The sequence below is a fragment of the Peromyscus leucopus genome, chromosome 1 (genome assembly GCF_004664715.2).
Source record: "Peromyscus leucopus breed LL Stock chromosome 1, UCI_PerLeu_2.1, whole genome shotgun sequence".
Taxonomy (NCBI): domain Eukaryota; kingdom Metazoa; phylum Chordata; class Mammalia; order Rodentia; family Cricetidae; genus Peromyscus; species Peromyscus leucopus.
This window is the reverse complement of record NC_051063.1, coordinates 188,915,670-188,935,655: the sequence shown is the minus strand read 5'-3', so window position 1 is coordinate 188,935,655 and position 19,986 is coordinate 188,915,670. Positions and strand designations below refer to the sequence as shown.

Sequence of the window (19,986 nt, the reverse complement as noted above, 5' to 3'; positions counted from 1 at the left end):
TCAATTCACAAAATGAATTGAATATGAACTGAAAGCTGAAAAATCCTCCCATACCTATGGAGTATTGACACATTGCTAGCACATTATTCAAACAGGGAAGATAATGTAAAAGGTTTATGTTCTGTAAATATTTGAAGCAATTTCTTTTTTTCTCTTTTCTTTTTTTTCATTTTTCTTTATTAAGAAATTTTCTACTCACTCCACATACCACCCACAAATCCCCCCTCCTTTCTCCCACTCCTCAGTCCTCTCTCCCAAGCCACCCTGCATCGACATACCCCCCAAATCAAGGTCTCCCATGGGGAGTCAGCAGAGCCCAGCGCACTGAGCCTAGGCAGGTCCAAGCCCCTTCCCACTGCACCAAGGCTGCACAAGGCATCACACCACAGGCACCAGATTCCCAAAAGCCTGCCCATGCACCAGGGATGGATCCTGACCCCTCCCCTGCCTGGGTGTCCCCCAAATAGTTTAAGCAAAACAACCATCTTCCATATCCAGAGGGCCTAGTCCAGTCCCATGGGGGCTCCACAGCCACCAGTCGACAGTTCATGGGCTTCCACTAGTGTGGCCAGTCATCTCTACATGTCCTCCCATCATGATCTCGGTGTCCCCTTCCTGCAGAATCTCTCCTCTCTCTCATCAATTGGATTCCTGGTGCTCAGCCTGGTGCCTGGCTGTGGATCTCTGCATCTATCTCCTATAGACACTGGACAAAGGCCCTATGATGACAGCTAGGTTATTCGCTTTGAGAATTTCTATAAAATTCTCTGTATATACTTTGTGAAAAAGTAGAGAGAATAATTCTAAAATGAGATAAAACACCAAACATTGAGAAATCTTGAAAGAAAGCTTAAACCATAGCATGATATGTTAAATATATTGGAAATATCCCTATGAAAACTATGGGGCACCATCATGTATCAATGGCAAGACAATTTAGATGGACTTTAATACTTTACAGTGATCTTAGGCAATAATTAGAAAAATCCTGCCAGCATTATTTTAGGAAATGGAGAAATTAACCCTAAAAGAGATAGAATCTATAGGGAAAAAATGAGCCAAAATTCTGACAGCTGGAAAAAGAATGGAGGCATCAAATTTGCAAATTTTATACTACATTAAAAATATAATAATGGAAACCAGTCAATATTAGTATGAAGACATGATCAGTGATATGAATGGAATAGGGATAGCATCATTCTTTTGCAGTCAAAGACTATTTCCTCCTACTATTAATTCTTACAGAATATTACTTATACATCAATAGGATAATCCTGGGATTGTTTTCAGTAGAATTCCCCAGAATCATTTCTAATGAAACAAAATGTGTCAAAATTGATTTCATGTCTGGTTTCTGTTGTCACTCAAACGCCTTGCCAACCTTGCCTCAATGCCTCCAACATATCTGGATCCTTTGCTGTCTCCTCTCTTTTCACCATCCAAGATTTTTTTCTTCTTCTCCATGGTAAACAGGTCTGGCTGGGTAATGTGAGAAATGTATGTAGGGAAGACAATCTTCAGAATTCATCTGGATTTCTAATGGAGTACTGTGCTCAGTAGATAAAGAGAAAACAGTGGGTTCTAGAAATGATTTCTGAACAGTCGTACACTTTGGGAAGGCTGCCATTTTGGGAGCATTTTTACTTCAGATAACTTAAAGTTCAATTTTAACAAAGCTCAGTCAAAACTCAAGGGCAGAAAGAAACTGTAGGATTGTGTTGACAATATTATACTTCAATATTATATTTCTGGAACAGGGAACAAAAATGAAAGAAGCCTAACACATACCAAAAGGACACATGTGTAGAGAAAGCTTCATGACAATGTGCTTTGTCCTTTGAGAATTTCACTTATTATATGAGACATGAGACTCATTCACACACAGCTCACATACATGCAAAATAATTTGAAAAAGAATCCTGAGGATGAATACAAAAACTGGACATGGTGGCTCAGTCTTTTAATCCCCACACTCTGGAGGCAGAGACAGGCAGATCTCTTCAAGTTCAAGGTCTGCATGGTCTACATAGTGAGTTCCAGCATGGGCAGTGCAATACAAAGATATCCCATCTCAAAAATTAAGAAATAAAAATGTGCACTTTACCTAAAATGTGTATACATCTCGGAAAACTAAAGGTAACAGTTTATGTTGTAAATGTTAATGATTATAGTTAAAACTGTGGAATTTCCAAAAGACCATTTAGGGTCTTCATTTTCAGTTGATCCTCGTGTGATTAGTAAGTAACAAGCTTTTCCCCCCAGTGGACATCTTTATTAATCATCACAACTTCTCCAAACCTACAGCTGGAATTTCATCTCATTTCCATGCCGAGTCATGAACGGTGACAAAGCTAACCAGAGGCTACTCAAAGAGAACTAAGCTTTTACAGCTCACTTTCTTTTACAGATAAATATAAATAGATGCACTCTAGTATGCACAATGGTTTAGTCACTAAAGAACTTAAATGGGATCTTGAAGAATGTAGACAAATCCCAGTGCAGTAAACACAAGCTGAGATGCTGTGCAACTGTTTAAGGATTCCTGGTGCTGCATCTCGGCCACTAGCTGAATCTTTCGCTAACACCAAATGGAGATGCGGAAAACACACTAAGTTGACTTAGGGACTGTGCACAGGAACCAAAAGGCAGGAAAATACTAAACATTGCTGAGAGCATCCACCCCAGGAAGGACTTTACCTTCCAGGAGCTTGAGACTGGCACCACCCCCAGTGCACACGTGGCTGACTTTATCCTCCGTATTCCATTTGGCACAGCAAGTGGCAGTGTCTCCACCACTTATGATAGTGATGCAACCCCTAGAAGCGGCTTTTACCACCTCATCCATGAGGGACTTGGTTCCCCTGGCAAAAGCTTCCCATTCAAGTACCCCAACAGGTCCATTCCCAACAATTTGCTTAGCTCGAGTGACAGCCTCAGCATATTTCTTACTGCTCTCAGTGCCACAGTGCAAGCCCATCCAGCCAGCAGGTATTCCAGAGGCCACAGTAGCTTGGCCAGTCTTGGCATTCTCATCAAATTTGTCAGCAGTGACAAAGTCAACAGGCAAGGTAATCTTCACACCATTCTTCTCAGCTTTGGACATGAGATTTTTGACAATCTTGGCTCCTTCTTCATCATACAGAGAAGTTCCAATCTCCATGCTGTTGAAGCACCTTCAGGAAGGTAAAAGCCATTCCACCACCAATGATCATCTCATTGACTTTGTCCAGCATATTATTGATCAGCTGGATCTTGTCTGCAACTTTTGCTCCCCCCAAGATAGCCAGAAAGGTTTGTTCAGGACTCTCCAAAGCTTTGGCAAAGTAGTTCAGTTCCTTCTTCATCAAAAACCCACCAACCTTCTGTGGCAGATTCACACACACCATGGAACTGTGGGCTCGGTGTGCAGTCCCAAAAGCATCATTGACATAGACATCCCCAAGTTTGAACAGTGAGGCTCGGAAAGCATCAATTTTGGCTGACTCAGCTTTAATTTTGTTCCTAGAAGCATCTTTTCCCTTCCCTTCTTCTTCTACATGAAAGTGGAGGTTCTCCAGCAGGATGACAGTGCCAGCTCCTGGGTTGGCACAGGCATTCTCTACTTCTGGGCCCACACAATCCTTCAAGAACAGATCATCCTTGCCCAGCAGAGATTTGAGTTCTGTGGCAACTAGCTGTAAGGAGTATTTGTCAGGCATGGGAACACCATCAGGCCGGCCCAGGTGGCTCATAAGGACAATTGACTTGGCTCCATTGTCCAAGCAGAATTTGATGCTTGGGACAGCAGCCTTGATCTTTTGGTTATTTGTGATCTGGTTGTTCTTCATAGGAACATTGAAATCCACCCTCATCACCCGCTTCTTCTTCACATCCAGCTTGTCCAAAGTCAGCTTGTTAGAAAGCGACATTTGGCAACGTGGTGAGATCAAGAGGCCCAGACTGAGGAAGAGCAGTAACAAGCTTTATAGGATAAGATACAAATGCCACATTCTTGAATATGTTAGTGGTATAACATGGAAGTATAAAAGCAAGGATTCATTTAATAAATTAAAATTTTGTTTTATCCAAAATAGGAAAGAGAATAGTGTTTGAAACATCAGTACAAAAATTCAATGTTGTGAGATTATGTTCATGAGAATATTCTGGCTGGGCAGTGGTGCCACATGCCTTTAATCCCAGCACTTGGGAGGCAGAGGCAGGGAGATCTCTGTGAGTTCCAGGCCAGCCTGGGCTAGAGAGTGAGTCCTAGGACAGGCTCCAAAGCTACACAGAGAAACCCTGTCTTGAAAAACCAGAGAGAGAGAGAGAGAGAGAGAGAGAGAGAGAGAGAGAAGAGAGAGAGAGAGAATATTCTGGCCAAAGGATAAGGATGAGCCCCAGTTTATAAGATTTCAAACTTCCCTGCAATGGTGAGATATATACAGCAAAACTGACAGTGGTGTCCTTATGAGCAGCAGAGAATCTGATCACATCCCTGGTCCATTTCTGCATGATTCCCAGCCCTGCAGCATCTCTGACATGGAAGTTTCCAGAAACACAGGTCTCCAATTCTCACCACTGAAAGGGAAAAAACCAGTAGCCATCTTGAGACATACTTCCCCCTCTCCTCCTCCAAAGGTATTTGCTGACCAGTAGTTTTAGAAGTGATCAGAAATTGAACTTATAAGGCTGGGACAATAAATCTATGTATCCTGGACTTGGCAAAACAAGATGTGGGGAGTAATGGTCTCAACTGACCAGAAGTTGACCTTAGAGGAGTGTAGGACTGGGACAATAAATCTGAATGTGACAAAAAAATGGGACATAGAGAATAAAAATTTGTTTTTATAGATACCCTGAATCCTGTTAGCAATTAGTAACTGTCGGCAGCAGTAAGTTTGCTGCCTTAATTTTAAATGCCCTTTTTGTCCTGTCCCAGTTAAGTTGTTTGTGTGAAAAATGTGCAGTTGGGTTCTGGAGGGTGCTGGGGATCAGTTCTCCTGTGGTTTTTCCTGTTTGGAAAACAGTGTCCAGCTTGCCTCCAGATACAGAGTAACCATTCCTTGACCCCTGCTGTTAGAGGGGTATATATAAACCCATGTTGGTACGAATAAAGAGAGCTGCTTCCCTGACGAACTGAAACTGGGTGTCTAGAGTGCTGTTTAACCTCGGCGTCCCTCGCCAGATTTCATGCTCCAGCTGTGTGGGCCGCAGCAAGTAACCTTATGCTTACCTCACCCCTATCCCCCACATCCAATCCCAAGCTGCATGTAAACTTTTCCTATATAAACCCTTTAAATTGAGTGTTCAAGGCCGACCTCCTCCACTTGCTGTGCCAGATGTTGGAGGCGGACGAAGCTTGCTTGTTTTGTTAATAAAAACCTCTGTGCACTTGCATCAGATAATGGCTCTGTGGTGGTCTTGCTTGAGGGTCTTGCGACCTGGGCACAACAACCAGCACATGCTCACTGGTGACTATCCCAGAACATGCCACATGGCCCCTGAATCTGTGTGGAGGTTTCAAGTCCCTGAAAGACCCAGGACTGTTTCCTCAACCCTGATCCCACACAGGAGGCTCCTGGAATTCTTTCAGCCAAGGGGCTTTATCAGTCCCTCAAGCCTCTGAGTCTTTTGTGCCTCCTCAAGCCCCACCCACAATGCTTGGGCCACAAGTTATATTTCACCTCTAATTCTGCTCATGCCAGACATGTCCTCTAATCCTATGCAATTTTCCACTCCACTTCCTGACATATCCTTCCCACTCTGTCTCAGGCAGCTTGAGTGGGGCATAATATCCATCCATAGCATACATACTGTACTTTTACAGGCTCCATGGTGTAAAATTAAGACGTCACTGTGTAAATCCAGACATGAGGAAACAACTCTTTAATCCCAGCTCTTGGTTAACAGAGGCAGGTGGATCTCTGAGTTTAAATCCAGCCTGCTCTACGAGGTCATTTCCAAGGCAGCCAGAGCTGCATATTGAGAGCCTGTCACAAAACAAGCAAGAAAGCAAAAACAAAAAGCACCAAAAGAAGGCATCATATGAAGACACATTTCTGAATGCTGCTTTTATATCCTAGAGCACATGTAATTTTTGGGAAACTAACAAGGTGTAAAAACTGCTCAGATGGGCTGCAGTTACCCACACTGCACTACTGGTGGTTAACTCTTCAAAGGCCACCCCACAGTCTTTCCTGTGCCATGGGAATTTTTTCTCATCTCTGCAATGTATCACCTCTGTCTTTGGGGTTTTATTCTGAACATGGCTACTGGAGGGATTTCCTGGCCCATCATGCCCTGGCCCAGGTATCCTGACTGCTGTAATTGGGCTTTTACCACCTCTTCCACTATAATGCTGCTAAAATTTCTGAGGCAACCTGGCCTCTGCTTCCTTTCCCCATGACTTCTCTGAAAACATGATTATCCATGTCCCACTGATTCCAGTCCCTTTCATTCTCTCCCATGTTGCCTTGCAGCTTCAGTAGTCAAGCTGCCCTGGATCTGCACAACATAGCCTCCCCATATAGGTGCTGCTGTTACACACAAGAACTGGGCTAATAAATGGTTATAGAGAGAAAAATCATATGGGGGTGGGACTAAAGTGAGACGTCTTTACATTATGCATCAGTTTATAAATTTACCATGACACTGGAAATTTGTGGTAAATAAGGCTAATGATCTAAAGATTATCAAGCAGAGAGACCTTGATTCATGGAACACCTACTCTGTCCACCTATTTGCAATCTCCAGATTGTTAAGGGCTAATTTAGAAATGTGGGTTTCCATTGTCTCCTGTCTTAGTTTCATCAGCCATTATACCACAGCAATTGATACAAGTTATCTATGTGAACATTTTCAATAAGACACTGAATTTATTCAATTATTTTAACCAATTGAGCTCATGTTTTTACAAACTCCAATACTGAGAACACTAAAATGTTCTCAAACATTATTTTTCCGTTAGTTTAATATGACTATCTACCTGCACTGAAATCTATGAAACATTGATGTAATTGTATCGTTTTGTTTTCTGTAACAACTTGCCTTGTCTAAACTCTAAAATTCCAGTATCTTACTCTTAATAGTACCAATATTCTAAAGCAGTGTTTTTGAGTTGGAGTAAATACTAACCCTATCCTTTTGGGGGGATAACTAATTAAATTTATTCATTTATTTTACATTTTAACCACAGATTCCTCTCCCTCTTCTCCTCCTATTCCCTCCTGCTACTTCCCATGCACCGACCCATCAACTCCTCCTGTTTCTGTTCAGAAAGGGGAAGGACTCCCATGGGTATCAACAAGGCATGGTATAGAAAGTTAAAGTAGAACTAAGTCCCTCCTCTTGTATTAAGGCTGGGCAAGGCAACCCAGTGTGAGGAATACATTCCCAAAAGTCAGCCAAAGTGTTAGAGACAGCACCTGCTCCCACTACTAGGAGTCCCACAAGTATACCAAGCTACACAACTGTCAACTATACATAGAGGACTTGGGTCAGTCCCAAGAAGGTTCTGTGGCTGTTGGTCCAGATTCTGGAACTCCTATGAGACCAGATTAGTTGTTTGTGTACATTCCCTTGTGATGTCCTTTATCCTCCTGTCTCATACATTCTTGCCTCTCCATCTTCAGCAGGATTCCTCGAGCTTGGCCCAATGCATGGCTATGGGTCTCTGCATCTGTTTCCATCAGTTACTGGATGAAGGCTCTCTGACGACAATTAGGGTAGTCACCAATCTCCTGCACTTCCAGTAGTCAGGACAGATTGTAGGTCAAAGCTTAAGTGGCTGAGCCAGTATCCCAGTCCCTGCACTGGAAGTCCTGCCTGGCTACAAGAGATAGCCAGTCAGGCTATCTAACACTGGGCATGGAGCTTATGCTTAAGATTCATTTGTTTCTCAGTAAGACTTCCTTGCGGGGAAATCATTCATTACTAAGTGGCTATCAACTGAAGATAGGTTCTCTGTTAGGGATGTGGGTACGTGCCCACTTTGCTCTGCTCTAGGACATAATCTTGTACAGACCCATGAAGGTCTTGTGCATGCACCCATCTCTGTGAGTTTCTATGTGCACCAGCCCTGTTGTGTCTTGAGTCCTTGCTGTTCTCTATCCTCTCTATTTCTTACACTGTTTCTACTTTTTCTTCTTTAGAGTGTCTCTGCTTTAGAAGTCTCTACTTCTTTTCTCCCTGAGCTAAGAAAGAAGGGATTTGATGGAGACATCCCTTTTAGAGCTGAGTGTTCCAAGGTCTCTCACTCTCTGCATATAGTCTGATGGGGATTTCTGCATTGTTCCAATTTGCTGCAGGAGGAAGCTTCTGTGATGATGGCTGAGCAGGGCACAGATCTATGAGTATAGAAAAATGTCATTAGGAGTCATTTTATTGCTACAATCCTTTAGCAGAGCTGTTGTATTTGGTTTTTCCCTAGGTCCTGGAACTATCTAATATATTCTTGTTCACATAAGCACTGTTGTGTACAGGTACCATCTCATTAAATGAGTTTTAAATCCAATCATATATTGTATCTTATAAGCAGGTCACTCCTGTAGATGGAAGGTTTGTAGATGAGCTGGAATTTATCTTTCTCCTTTGCTAGTATAGAAAGGATGTTCCAGTACCATAAATACCAGTGCATAGAGGCAAAGGCTCTAAGTAGACACTAGGTCCACTTCTCCATGTTCAATGAGTTGTATAAGTATTGTCATCAGCAATGGGGTCTCACTTTCAGTTTGTGGACAGCCAACAATAGATATGGCAAAATACCTTGGCTTCTTTGGAGTTTCCTGGGAGACCTGTTTGGCCAAAAACTTAATTAGATGCAACCCACTTGGGGTACTATGAACTTTTTTGGTGATGAGAGAAGTCAAGCAGGGGCTCTGTCTTCCCTACTATTTGGCAATTGCATTTAGATCACCTTCATAGATGTATAAATAATAGGAAGCTTCTACTGTATTAGGTTTACATATGACTCCTCAAATGGTCCTTAGTTTTAGCTGTTCCCATGTATTCCCTTCCTCATCACTCCCCTCCCTCTTCCTCTTACACCTTTCCATTCCAGTCCCCACCTATCATCCATCCAGAACTATCTTTTGTTGTAGAACATTATTTTAAGATGTGTTACATTTGTTTATGGTCTGGAACATTTGTTTAATGATGCAGAGACATGTTGCATTCTTCTATGTTGCATTTGTTTAACTGTGAAGCTGTGTTACTTTGCCTGTCTAAAACACATGATGGTCGAATTGAGAGTTGAATGATCAATAGTGAGGCAGGAGAAAGGATCGGTGGGGATGGCAGGAGGGAAGAATATATAGAAGGATCAATCAGGTAAAAAAGAAAGAGCAAGAGAACAAGGAAAAGAGGGATCAAGGAATGATAGAGGGAGGAGGACACAAGGGGCCAGTGACACAGCTACACAGCCAGCCATGGAGAAAAGGAAAGAAAAGATATTCAGAAATAAAGGTAAAAGCCCAGAGGCAAAAGGTAGACATGCTAATTTAAGTTAAGCAAAGCTGGCTAGAAATAAGCAAAGCTAAAGCCAGGCATTTATAAGTATTAATAAGCCTCCATGTGTGATTTATTTGGCAACTGGGTGGTGTACCCCCCAAAAGAGTAAAGAGTCAAAGAGCAAAAAAATACCAACAAAAATCTATTCTATTTCTCCTTCCAAGGGAAGATCATCTCTCCCCCATAGTCCCTTATTCTCTTTCTAATAACTGTTTTTTTTCTTATCTTACTCTACAATAATTTTTTCTATTTATTAAGAGATTTTCTATTCATTTTCCATATGAATCATGGACTCCCCTCTTCTCCCTCCTCCCACCCCCCAGCCCTTTCCCCCAATCCCACTTCCTCCAAGGCAAGGTCTCCCCTGGGGAGTCAGAAGAGCCTGGTACCTTCAGTTGGGGCAGGTCGAATCTCCTCCTTCCTGCACCAAGTCTGAGCAAAGTGTCTCAGCATAGGCACTAGGGTCCAAAAAGCTGGCTCATGCATTAAGGATAGGTTCCAGTCTCACTGCCTGGGGACCCCCTAAACAGTTCAAGCTAAACAACTGTCTCACTTATCCAGAAGACCTAGTTCAGTTCCATGCTGGTTCCTCAGCTATTAGTTCACAGTTCATGTGTTTTCACTAGTTTGGCTAGTTGTTTCTGTACTTTTTCCAATCATGGTCCCAATATCTCTTGCTCATATGAGCCCTCCTCTCTCTTGTCAGTTGGACTCCTGGAGCTCCACCTGGGACTTGGCCATGGATCTCTGCATCTGCTTCTATCAGTTACTGGATGAGAGTTCTATCATGATAGTTAGGGTGTTTAGCCATCCGATCACCAGAGAAGGTCCGCTCAGGAACCCTCTTGACTATTGCCAGTAGGCTATAGTGGAGTCATCTTTGTGAATTTCTGGGGACCTCTCTAGCACTCTGATTTTTCCTATTCCCATGGTGTCTTCATTTATCAGGGTATCTCTTTATTTGTTCTCCGACTCTGTTCCTGATGCAGCTATGACCTCCCACATCCCTAAGCTCTATTTTCCCCTGACCCTTGCCCTCTATTACCCCCTCACCCCCAGTTTGTTCATGTAGATATCATCCATTTCTCCATCACTGACCAATCCCTGTGTCTTTCCTAGGGTCCTCTTTACCAGCTAGCCTCCCTGGAGCTGTGATTTGCAGTATGGTTATCCTTTGCTTTACATCTTGTATCCACTTATGAGTCAGTACATACCATGTTTGTCTTTCTGAGTCTGGGTTACTTCACTCAGGATGATATTTTCTAGTTCCATCCATTTGCCTGCAAACCTCATGTTGTCATTGTTTTTCTCTGCTGAGTAGTATTCCATTGTGTATATGTACCACATTTTATTTATCCATTCTTCAGTTGGAGGGCATCCAGGTTGTTTCCAAGTTCTGGCTATTACAAATAATTCTGCAATGAACATAGCTGAGCATGTGTCCTTGTGGTATGATTGAGCATTCCTTGGGTATATGCCCGAGTGGTATAGCTGGCTCTTGAGGGAGATTGATTCTCATTTTTTTGAGAAAGTGCCATACTGATTTCCAAGTGGCTGTACCAGTTTGCATTCCCACTAACAGTGGAGGAGTGTTACCCTTGCTCCATATGCTCTCCAATATAAGCTGTCTTCAGTGTTTTTGATCTTAGCCATTCTGAGTAAGATGTAAGATGGTATCTCAGAGTCATTTTAATTTGCATTTCCCTGATGACTAAGGATGTTGAGCAATTCTTTAAATGTCTTTCAGCCATTTGAGCTTCTGCTGAGAATTCTCTGGTTAGCTCTATAGCCCATTTTTTAATTGGACTGTTAGGTATTTTGATGTCTAGTTTCTTGAGTTCTTTATATATTCTAGATTTCAGCCCTCTGTCAGATGTGGGGTTGGTAAAGATCTTTTCCCATTCTGTAGGCTGGCGTTTTGTCTTATTGATCATGTCCTTTGCCCTGCAAAAGCTTCTCAGTTTCAAGAGGTCCCATTTATTAATTGCTGCTCTCAGTGTCCGTGCTACTGGTGTTATATTTGGGAAGTCATCTCAGGTGCCAATGCATTCAAGACTACTTCCTACTTTCTCTTCTATCAGGTTCAGAGTAATTGGATTTATATTGAGATCTTTGATCCACCTGGACTTAAGTTTTGTGCATGGTGACAGATACGGATCTATTTGCAATCTTGTACATGTTGACATCCAGTTATGCCAGCACCATTTGTTGAAGATGCTTTCTTTTTTTCCATTATTCAGTTTGGCATCTTTATCAAAAATTATATGTTCATGGGTGTGCGAATTAATGTCATGGTCTTCAGTTCTGTTCCATTGATCTCCATGTTGGTTTTTATGCTAGTACCAAGCTGTTTTTATTACTGTAGCTCTATAGTAGAGCTTGAAGTGAAGGATTGTGATGCCTCCAGAGGTTGTTTTATTGTACAAGATTATTTTGGTTTTCCAGGGTTTTTTTGTTTTTCCATATGAAGTTGAGTATTGTTCTTTCCAGGTCTGTGAAGAATTGTGTTGGGATTTTGATGGGGATTGCATTAAATCTGTAGATTGCTTTTTATAAGATTGCCATTTTTACTATATTAATCCTACCTATCCATGAACATGGGAGATCTTTCCATTTTCTGACATCTTCTTTAATTTCTTTTTTCAGGTACTTAAAGTTCTTGTCATATAGGATCTTCACTTGCTTAGTTAGTGTTACCCCAAGGTATTTTATATCATTTGTGGCTATTGTAAAGGGTGATATATCTCCGATTTCTTTCTCAGTCTGTTTGTCATTTGTATATAGGGGGGCTACTGATTTTTTTGAGTTAATCTTGTACCCTGCCACATTACTGAAGGTGTTTATCAACTGTAAGATTTCCTTGGTCAAATTTTTTGGGGTCACTTATATATACTATCATGTCATCTGTAAATAGTGAAACTTTGACTTCTTCCTTTCCAATTTCTATCCCCTTGATCTCCTTTTGTTGTCTTATTGCTCTAGCTAGAACTTCAATTACTATGTTGGCTGTTGGTTTGCTGTAAATTGCCTTTATTATGTTTAGGTATGTTCCCTGTATTCCTGATCTCTCCAAGACCTTTATCATGAAGGGGTGTTTGATTTTGTCAAAGGCCTTTTCAGCATCTAGATAATAATGTGGTTTTTTTCTTTGAGTTTTTTTATATGGTGTATTACATTGACAGACATTATGTATGTTGAACCAACCTTGCATCTCTGGGATGAAGCCTACTTGATCATGGTGGATAATTGTTTTGATGTGTTCTTGGAGTCTGTTTGTCAATATTTTATTGAGTATTTTTGCATCAATGTTCATGAGGTAGATTGGTCTGTAATTCTCTTTCTTTGTTTCATCTTTGTTTGGCTTGGGAATCAAAGTAACTGTAGCCTCATAGAAGGAGTTTGGTAATGTTCTTTCTGTTTCTATTGTGTGGAGCAATTTAAAGAGTATTGGTAGTAACTCTTCTTTGAAGATCTGGTAGAATTCTGCATTGAAACCATTTGGTCCTGTGCTTTTTTTGGTTGAGAGACTTTTAATGACTGATTCTATTTCCTTGGGGGATATTGGTCTATTTAAATAGTTCATCTGGTCTTGATTTAGCTTAGATGTGTGTACCTGTCCAGAAAATTGTCCATTTCTTTTAGATTTTCCAATTTTGTGGAGTACAGGTTTTCAAAGTATGACCTGATGATTCTCTGGTTTTCCTCATTGTCAGTTGTTACGTCTCCCTTTTCATTTCTGATTTTGCTAATTTGGGTGCTCTCTCTCTGCCTTTTGGTTAGTCTAGATAAGGGCTGGTCTATCTTATTGATTTTTTCAAAGAACCAAATCTTTATTTCATTGATTCTTTGTATTGTTCTCTTTGTTTCTATTTTATTGATTTCAGCTCTCAATTTGATTATTTTCTGGTGTCTATTCCTCCTGGGTGACTTTGCGTCTTCTTGTTCTAGAGCTTTCAGGTGTGCTGTTAAGTCACTAGTGAGAGATTTCTCCAGCTTCTTTATGTGGGCATTTAGTGCTATGAATTTTCCTCTTAGCACTGCTTTCATAGTGTCCCATAAGTTTGGGTATGTAGTATATTCATTTTCATTTATCTCTAGGAAGTCTTTCATTTCTTTATTTCTTCCTTGACCTATTGATGATTTAGTTGAACATTATTCATAATAATTGCTTTATATGGATTTTAGCTCACTTATGATGCTATAATCACTTAATAGCTAATATCAACATATAAATAAGTACATACGATATTTACCTTTCTGGATCTGAGTTACTTCGCTCAGCATGATTTTTTTCTAGTTATATCCAGTTAGCTATGAATTTCATGATTTCATTTTTGTAATGGCAGATAATATTCTGTTGTCTAATTGTATGATATTTTCTCTATCCATTCATCTGTTGACAGACATCTAGGTTTCTGACTATTCTCAATAAAGCAGCATTAAACATGGCTGAGCAAAAGTCTCTGTGGTAGGACAAGACACCCTTTGGGTATAGGCCCAAGAATGGTAGAGCTATTTAAATACATTACAGACATCAATTCCTGTCTCTCGGATGAACTGCTATATTGATGTCCATGGTGGCTGTACATGTTTGTACTTTTACCAGCAATGAATGAGTGTTCTCCTTATTTCACATTCTCACCAGCAACAACTATCATTTGTTTACAGATCCTTGCCATTATAAATGGTGTAAGATTGTGGCAGTTTTAATGTAATTGGCCCCTATAATCTCATAGGGTATGGCATTATTGGTAGGAGTGTCTTTGTTGGAGAGAAGTTTGTCACTGTGGGAGTGGGCTTTGAGTATTCCTATGCTCAGCATACTGCCCCATGTCTCAATCGAATTCCTGATGCCTGTAAAATGTAGGACTTTCAGCTACTCCTCCAACATGCCACCATGCTCCCTGCCATGATCATAATGGACTGAACCTCTGAAAATGTAAGATGTCAACTCACCTAAATGTTTTTCATTTATAAGAATTGCTGTGGTCATGGTATCTTCACAGAAAAAAAAAAAAAGAAACCTAGCTCAGACAGAAGTTGGTACCAGGAACAAGAGTATTGCTATGGTAGCCCTGACCATGTTTTTGTTTGGAGGAATGTGAATTTGGTATTTTTGGGCTAGAAAAGCAGTGTGATGCTTTAAGCACTGCTTAATGGGCCATACCATTAGAAACATGGAAGACAGTGGTGCTAAATGTGATTTGATAAACTGTGGAGATGCAAGAAGTTTCAGAGGAGAAGAATGTTAGTGTATGGTTTAGAGATCCTTCCTGTGATATTTTGGTGAACAAATTGGCTGCTTTTTGCCCTTGTCCAAAGAGTCTGCCTGAGGCTAAATCGAAGGGTTTTGATAAATTCTGTTGGCAGAAGAAATTTCAAAACAGCCTAATATAGAATCTCTCGTGTGGATATGAGTGGTAACTCTAATTATGATTTATGATGAAAAGGAGCAAACTGAGCAGAGTAAATTACAGAATGTAAATTTTGCAGAGAAAAAGTGCAGCAGAAAGTGGAATGGAGCTATTTTCTGTGTTCAAGAAGATGAATGGATTAAGAAACGAAATAAAGAGAGTAGTGACCTCAGGGCAAGATCTCATCCAGCTAAGTTTCCCACTTGTGAAAAGGAACTGAAGAAAAGCTTAGAGACAAGTATGGTGGCGAACACCTTTAATTCTAGCACTGGGAAGGCAGAGGATGATAGATTTCTGAGTTTGAGGCCAGCTTGGTCTACAGAATAAGTTTCAGGACAGCTAACCTTTGGAAGTGAAAGGCAGAAAACTGGTGAAGATGTAATTAAATGTAGGGGTCATGTTTCAGTCCCAGTAAACAGCAGAACTTGGCAGCTTTGGCCACATGGCCCTGGCTTTAGAGTTAAGGATAGAAGAAATGGGAATGGAATTTGCCCCTGTGCCTAAAAATAATGGAGTATTTCCACTGAATTTGTCAAATGCTAATGGACTAACATTGTTAATACAATTATTGACTGCATATATTTGTATATAGTTATTACATTTATTGTATATAGTTTTTCTATGTTAGTTAAACCTTGGCTTTTTTATTTAGACAAAAAGAGGGAAATGTGACATTTTATTTGTGTTCTGACAAATAAAGCTTGCTTGGTGTCAGAGAATGAAGATAGCTACTAGTTGACCATAGAGGTCTGGAGGTCTGTTCACAGAGGAGACAGGAAGTAATAAGGCAGGGCAGAGACTGGATATTGGCCTTTTTCATTGGAGGAATGGGAGAGAAAAGAAGTGACTATGGCTGATCCCCTGCTTCTCTGATTTTTCAGGTTTTTACTCTATATCTGGCTCCAGATTTTTGTTGATAAAATTAATCAGATTTACACATCAAATAGGGGTGTTAGTGCCCATGCTTACTTACTGGGCCAAAATTACCTGATAAGACAGGTGGGCAATCAAACTAGCCTTGGGTTTGAGGGGCAACAGCAAAACTGGGGCTGGGATAATTTTATAGAGACGAATCAGACTTTTTATGCTCTTATGAGAAACAAAATATAGTGACAATTGCTAGAATCAAAACAGTTGTAGTTGCATGATGCAATAATATTTGCAAACATTAGAGGTTACACTAGATATATATCTAAGACCAGATGTCCTGTGAATCTTTCATGCCTCCTTGACTTCTAAGGGATCACTGAGAAACACAAAATGCCATGAACACTTCCTTGCCTGAGGAGAGCCTCAGTTTTTCAGGAACTGAAAGGCACACAGGGCCCCAGGAACTGTGAATTCTAAACTGAAAAATCCTGTACCATAATTGAAATCATGGATGCATAATTTCAAGGCAGCTAGGCAGGAGAGTTAGAAGCATATATTAATTTAAATTCCAGGTCTTTATAATTGCCCCAATAGGATGAGAACCATGTTTGCAAAGAGGAGATAATGCAATTTGCCTCCCAGAGTATTATTCTTGGTACCCACAAGATGAAAGAAAAAAAATTCCCGATAAGCCCCATTTAATATGATGTAAAGTGTACCAAATAGATAAATAAAACAGAGTTTTGAAAGGAAATGTCCTCCTGCACAGGAGTAGAGAACTGATCACACTCCTGTCCAGTCCAATCTGCCTATTTCCCAGCCCTGCACCTCAGATGGGCTGTGGTTCCCCCCACTGCACTGCTGACTTGTGACTTTTCAAAGGCCAACCCATGGGTACCCTGCACTCATAGTGTTTTTCTCATCTCTGCTATATCCCATCTCTGCTCAGTTTGGGGGTTTGAACATGGCTACTGGAGAGTATTCCTGGCCCATCATGCCCTGATCCAGGTAACCTGGCTGCTGTAATTAGGCTTTAACCAAACTCTTCCACTGATGCTGCTGAAATATCCATACTAACATCACTTCTGATTCATTTTCTCCTGAAAAAAAAATTGTCTCAAAAAAAGGGGGAAAAGAAGAAATGGAATGGATAGGTATAAGATATTATAGTAGATTATTGTATATACTAGTAAACAAATTTAGTAAAATAGCAGCCTTAGATAATTTGCACTCTAATTTGTACTGTTATATATTCTTATATGTTGATACAAATGTAAACTATATTTATATTCCTGTTTAAGATAATTTGTATATTGATACAAATACAGAACTATACTTGTTATAATGTACATATATTTCTACTCTTATTTGAAATATTTGTATATCGATACAAATGTAAATTTATATCTGTCATACTGTATGTATGTTCTACTTTGTTTAGGCTATTCTGTATATTGATATATATTTAAGATTATTGTCATATTGCATATCACAGTAAACATTCCTACCTCTTATAAATATCTTGTGTATTGTCACAATTTTGAAGTCATCATCCTTTACCATACATTTGCTTATAGACTGTTTACCTTGTTTACATGAAGCCTTAGTCCTTAGGTTATTTTGGTAGATAAGACTTACAGATTTATAGTCACCAATGCTTGTCATCTCTATAGTTACACTAGTTAGGTTATCCAGATTTACAGATACATAGGTCGAATGGACAGGTAATCTTCAAACACTTCAGAGACCTAGGGAATATGGCATTTAAATAACTTAGAATTCTGTTGACATGAGACAATTTCTCCTGGCTGCACCAATTTGATCCCGAGAGAATGTTGGGCTTCTAAGACATTTCCATTTGAAAGTTTGTCTTCTTGGCACAAAATGGCCTATTTGGCAAAGAACTGCCCTTGCTTCAACTGCTGACAATATGAGTGCTGTCCTTCTGGACAAGTGGGACACAAGAAAAAGTGACTTCTGAATTATGCCAAGACAGGGTAAGATGGTCTTTCAGAATTCCTGCTTCTGAAAATGGTCTGTCAGATACTCTAGACCTGTAGCCAATTTGAATGCACCAACAATGCTGAAAAACATTAGTTGACGTCCAGGCTGCCAGCTGCCCTGTCTACTCTTACAAGATTCCCGAAAGTTGCTTGCATCCATCTTCCATTTCTCAGGTACCATTATATTCCTTCTCAGGTCTTTGATGGGATTAAAGACTAGCAGGTATAGTTACAACTTTATATATATATATATATATATATATATATATATATATATATATATATATATATGTTAGATAGAATATATTAACTATGTGATTCAGGTTCTTTAGGATAGGACACCTTTTGGAATGATGTTTGTAACATGCCATTTACCTACACTCTAGACTTCTCTAGATTTTAGTATGTGTTTCTTGCTTCATATTGTTTCCATTGGTTGTAGTTCCATCTTATATAGGTCATTATCCTTTATTACTCCTGGACAATATTTGAAAACCACTCCTTTGTATATAGTCTTGTATTAGGTTAGAACCTTCTTATTTAGACGAAAGGGGGAGATGTAGTGAGTAGCCATTCCAGACTTGATCTGGAAGTTCCAATCCCCATTGAGGCTTCGGTAACTGTCATGCCTACAAGGCAGAGCCAAGAGAGGACCCCAAAGACCCGAGATCTGGATACACCAGATCTCTTGGTTCCTGGACCCTGGACACTAAAGGTAGACCGAGCAGAGTTCTCCAGAGAACACTGCTGGACTGCACCTTTCCCAGACCCTGTAGCCTATCCCTTCATTTATAAGTTAAACTTCCCTTTTAACTATGTGGAGAGGCCTAAATAATTTCACCAATATAAATGTATGAGTTTGTTCACTGTAACACACTGCCCTGTGTAAGGTCTAAATTTTCTGTCTTGTTTTTAGTACCTGTTTCCAATGATAGTGCTTTGGAGTTAGAGTAACTACTTCCATGTCTTTTTAAGTATTTCAAAAATGATCTTCCAGGAGACTCTTTGGGATTTCTGAGCTATAAATGAGCATATAAATGTTGTCTTGTTCATAGGTTATACCTTTAAAATTTCAGTTTCTTGTTATTTGTACAGATTGACTCACACATGAAGTTAACATAAATTAAAGTGTTTATTAAGGCATTTTATTGATTTTATTTCATCATGAATACCCTGGGATGTCTACAATATTACCACTGTGAAAAGGATTTAATAAAAAGAATTTAAATTCAATGCATTTATTGGAGCTTTTAGAGAGGAATTTGTTAAGTACAACAGGATACAAGGACACAAAAGTTGTGTGTAGTATTCACCCATGTGTAGCATTTGTTTCGAGGCTGGAGTTTGGTTGAATCATGGCACAGTAGCATTAGTCAGAGTCATAAAGGGGCACAGCCCAGTTTGCAAGATGTCTGTCACTAACACAGTTTTGTAGTGATATTTTCATTTGTCCCCATATAGAAATTTCACTCTCTTCCTTGGATACAAAGAAGAAATCAGCCTTGGTAGTATGACTATTTGGAGTCTGGTTTGATATTTTAATGACCATGTACTCTATGGGCTCCTGTATTTGAAATCTAAGTCTCAGATGGTCAAAATGTTTTAGAAAGATTGCTTGTTGGATAATCACTGGAGAAAGTGTGTCATTAGGGCAGATTCTAAGATAAAAAGGCCTCAATCCACCTCAGTTCTGACTTTCTAGCCAGGAATTGTGGCTGAAATTGTGACTTCTCCACTTTCCATCACACTAACATGGCTAGAAAATGGGTAAGAATGAACAACAACCACTTTTGGCCCTGACTGTGCCACTCTAGTAATCTACCCAATCTCTCATGAGATTGGGACCATCAACATTTCATCACATCTGAGAGGGTCCCCTGTTAAGCCCTTCCTTGAATGTTTATTGGTAGTTTTCAGTAGACAGTGGAGGGGTGTCATATTATGAAAGGTAGAGTCATTTAAGGATTGCTCAAGATCTAGTAAGTAATCTCCACCCTAGTGAAGGTAGGCAACTCTAGTCAAATTTAGAAAGTCTAACTCAAAGAAATGTCATAAAAGGATGCTTTCATTTCTGCAACTTCCTTCTGAATCATCTCTATAGAAACACTTAACTGAGGATCATGGACACCATCACAGTGTCACATCTCTCTCCATCCTATAACAGGTTCCCTGAAGATGCTCCATAGAGTTAACACGTCACACATTTACGCTTC

The 19,986-nt window shown here is 40.1% G+C and overlaps 2 protein-coding genes across 2 annotated transcripts in view; one reads left to right on the top strand and one right to left on the bottom strand.

Moving 5' to 3' along the window:
• Nucleotides 1–19,986, top strand: part of LOC114683972 (zinc finger protein 420-like) — a 593,185-nt gene that overhangs the window by 340,970 nt on the left and 232,229 nt on the right. The gene's annotated exons all lie outside the window — the stretch shown is intronic.
• On the bottom strand, nucleotides 2,417–3,908 carry LOC114683980 (phosphoglycerate kinase 1-like). Its single transcript, XM_037202723.1, is given in 2 exon segments — nucleotides 2,417–3,166; nucleotides 3,168–3,908. Coding segments are annotated over 2 exon segments (1,251 nt in total). The 3' UTR covers nucleotides 2,417–2,656.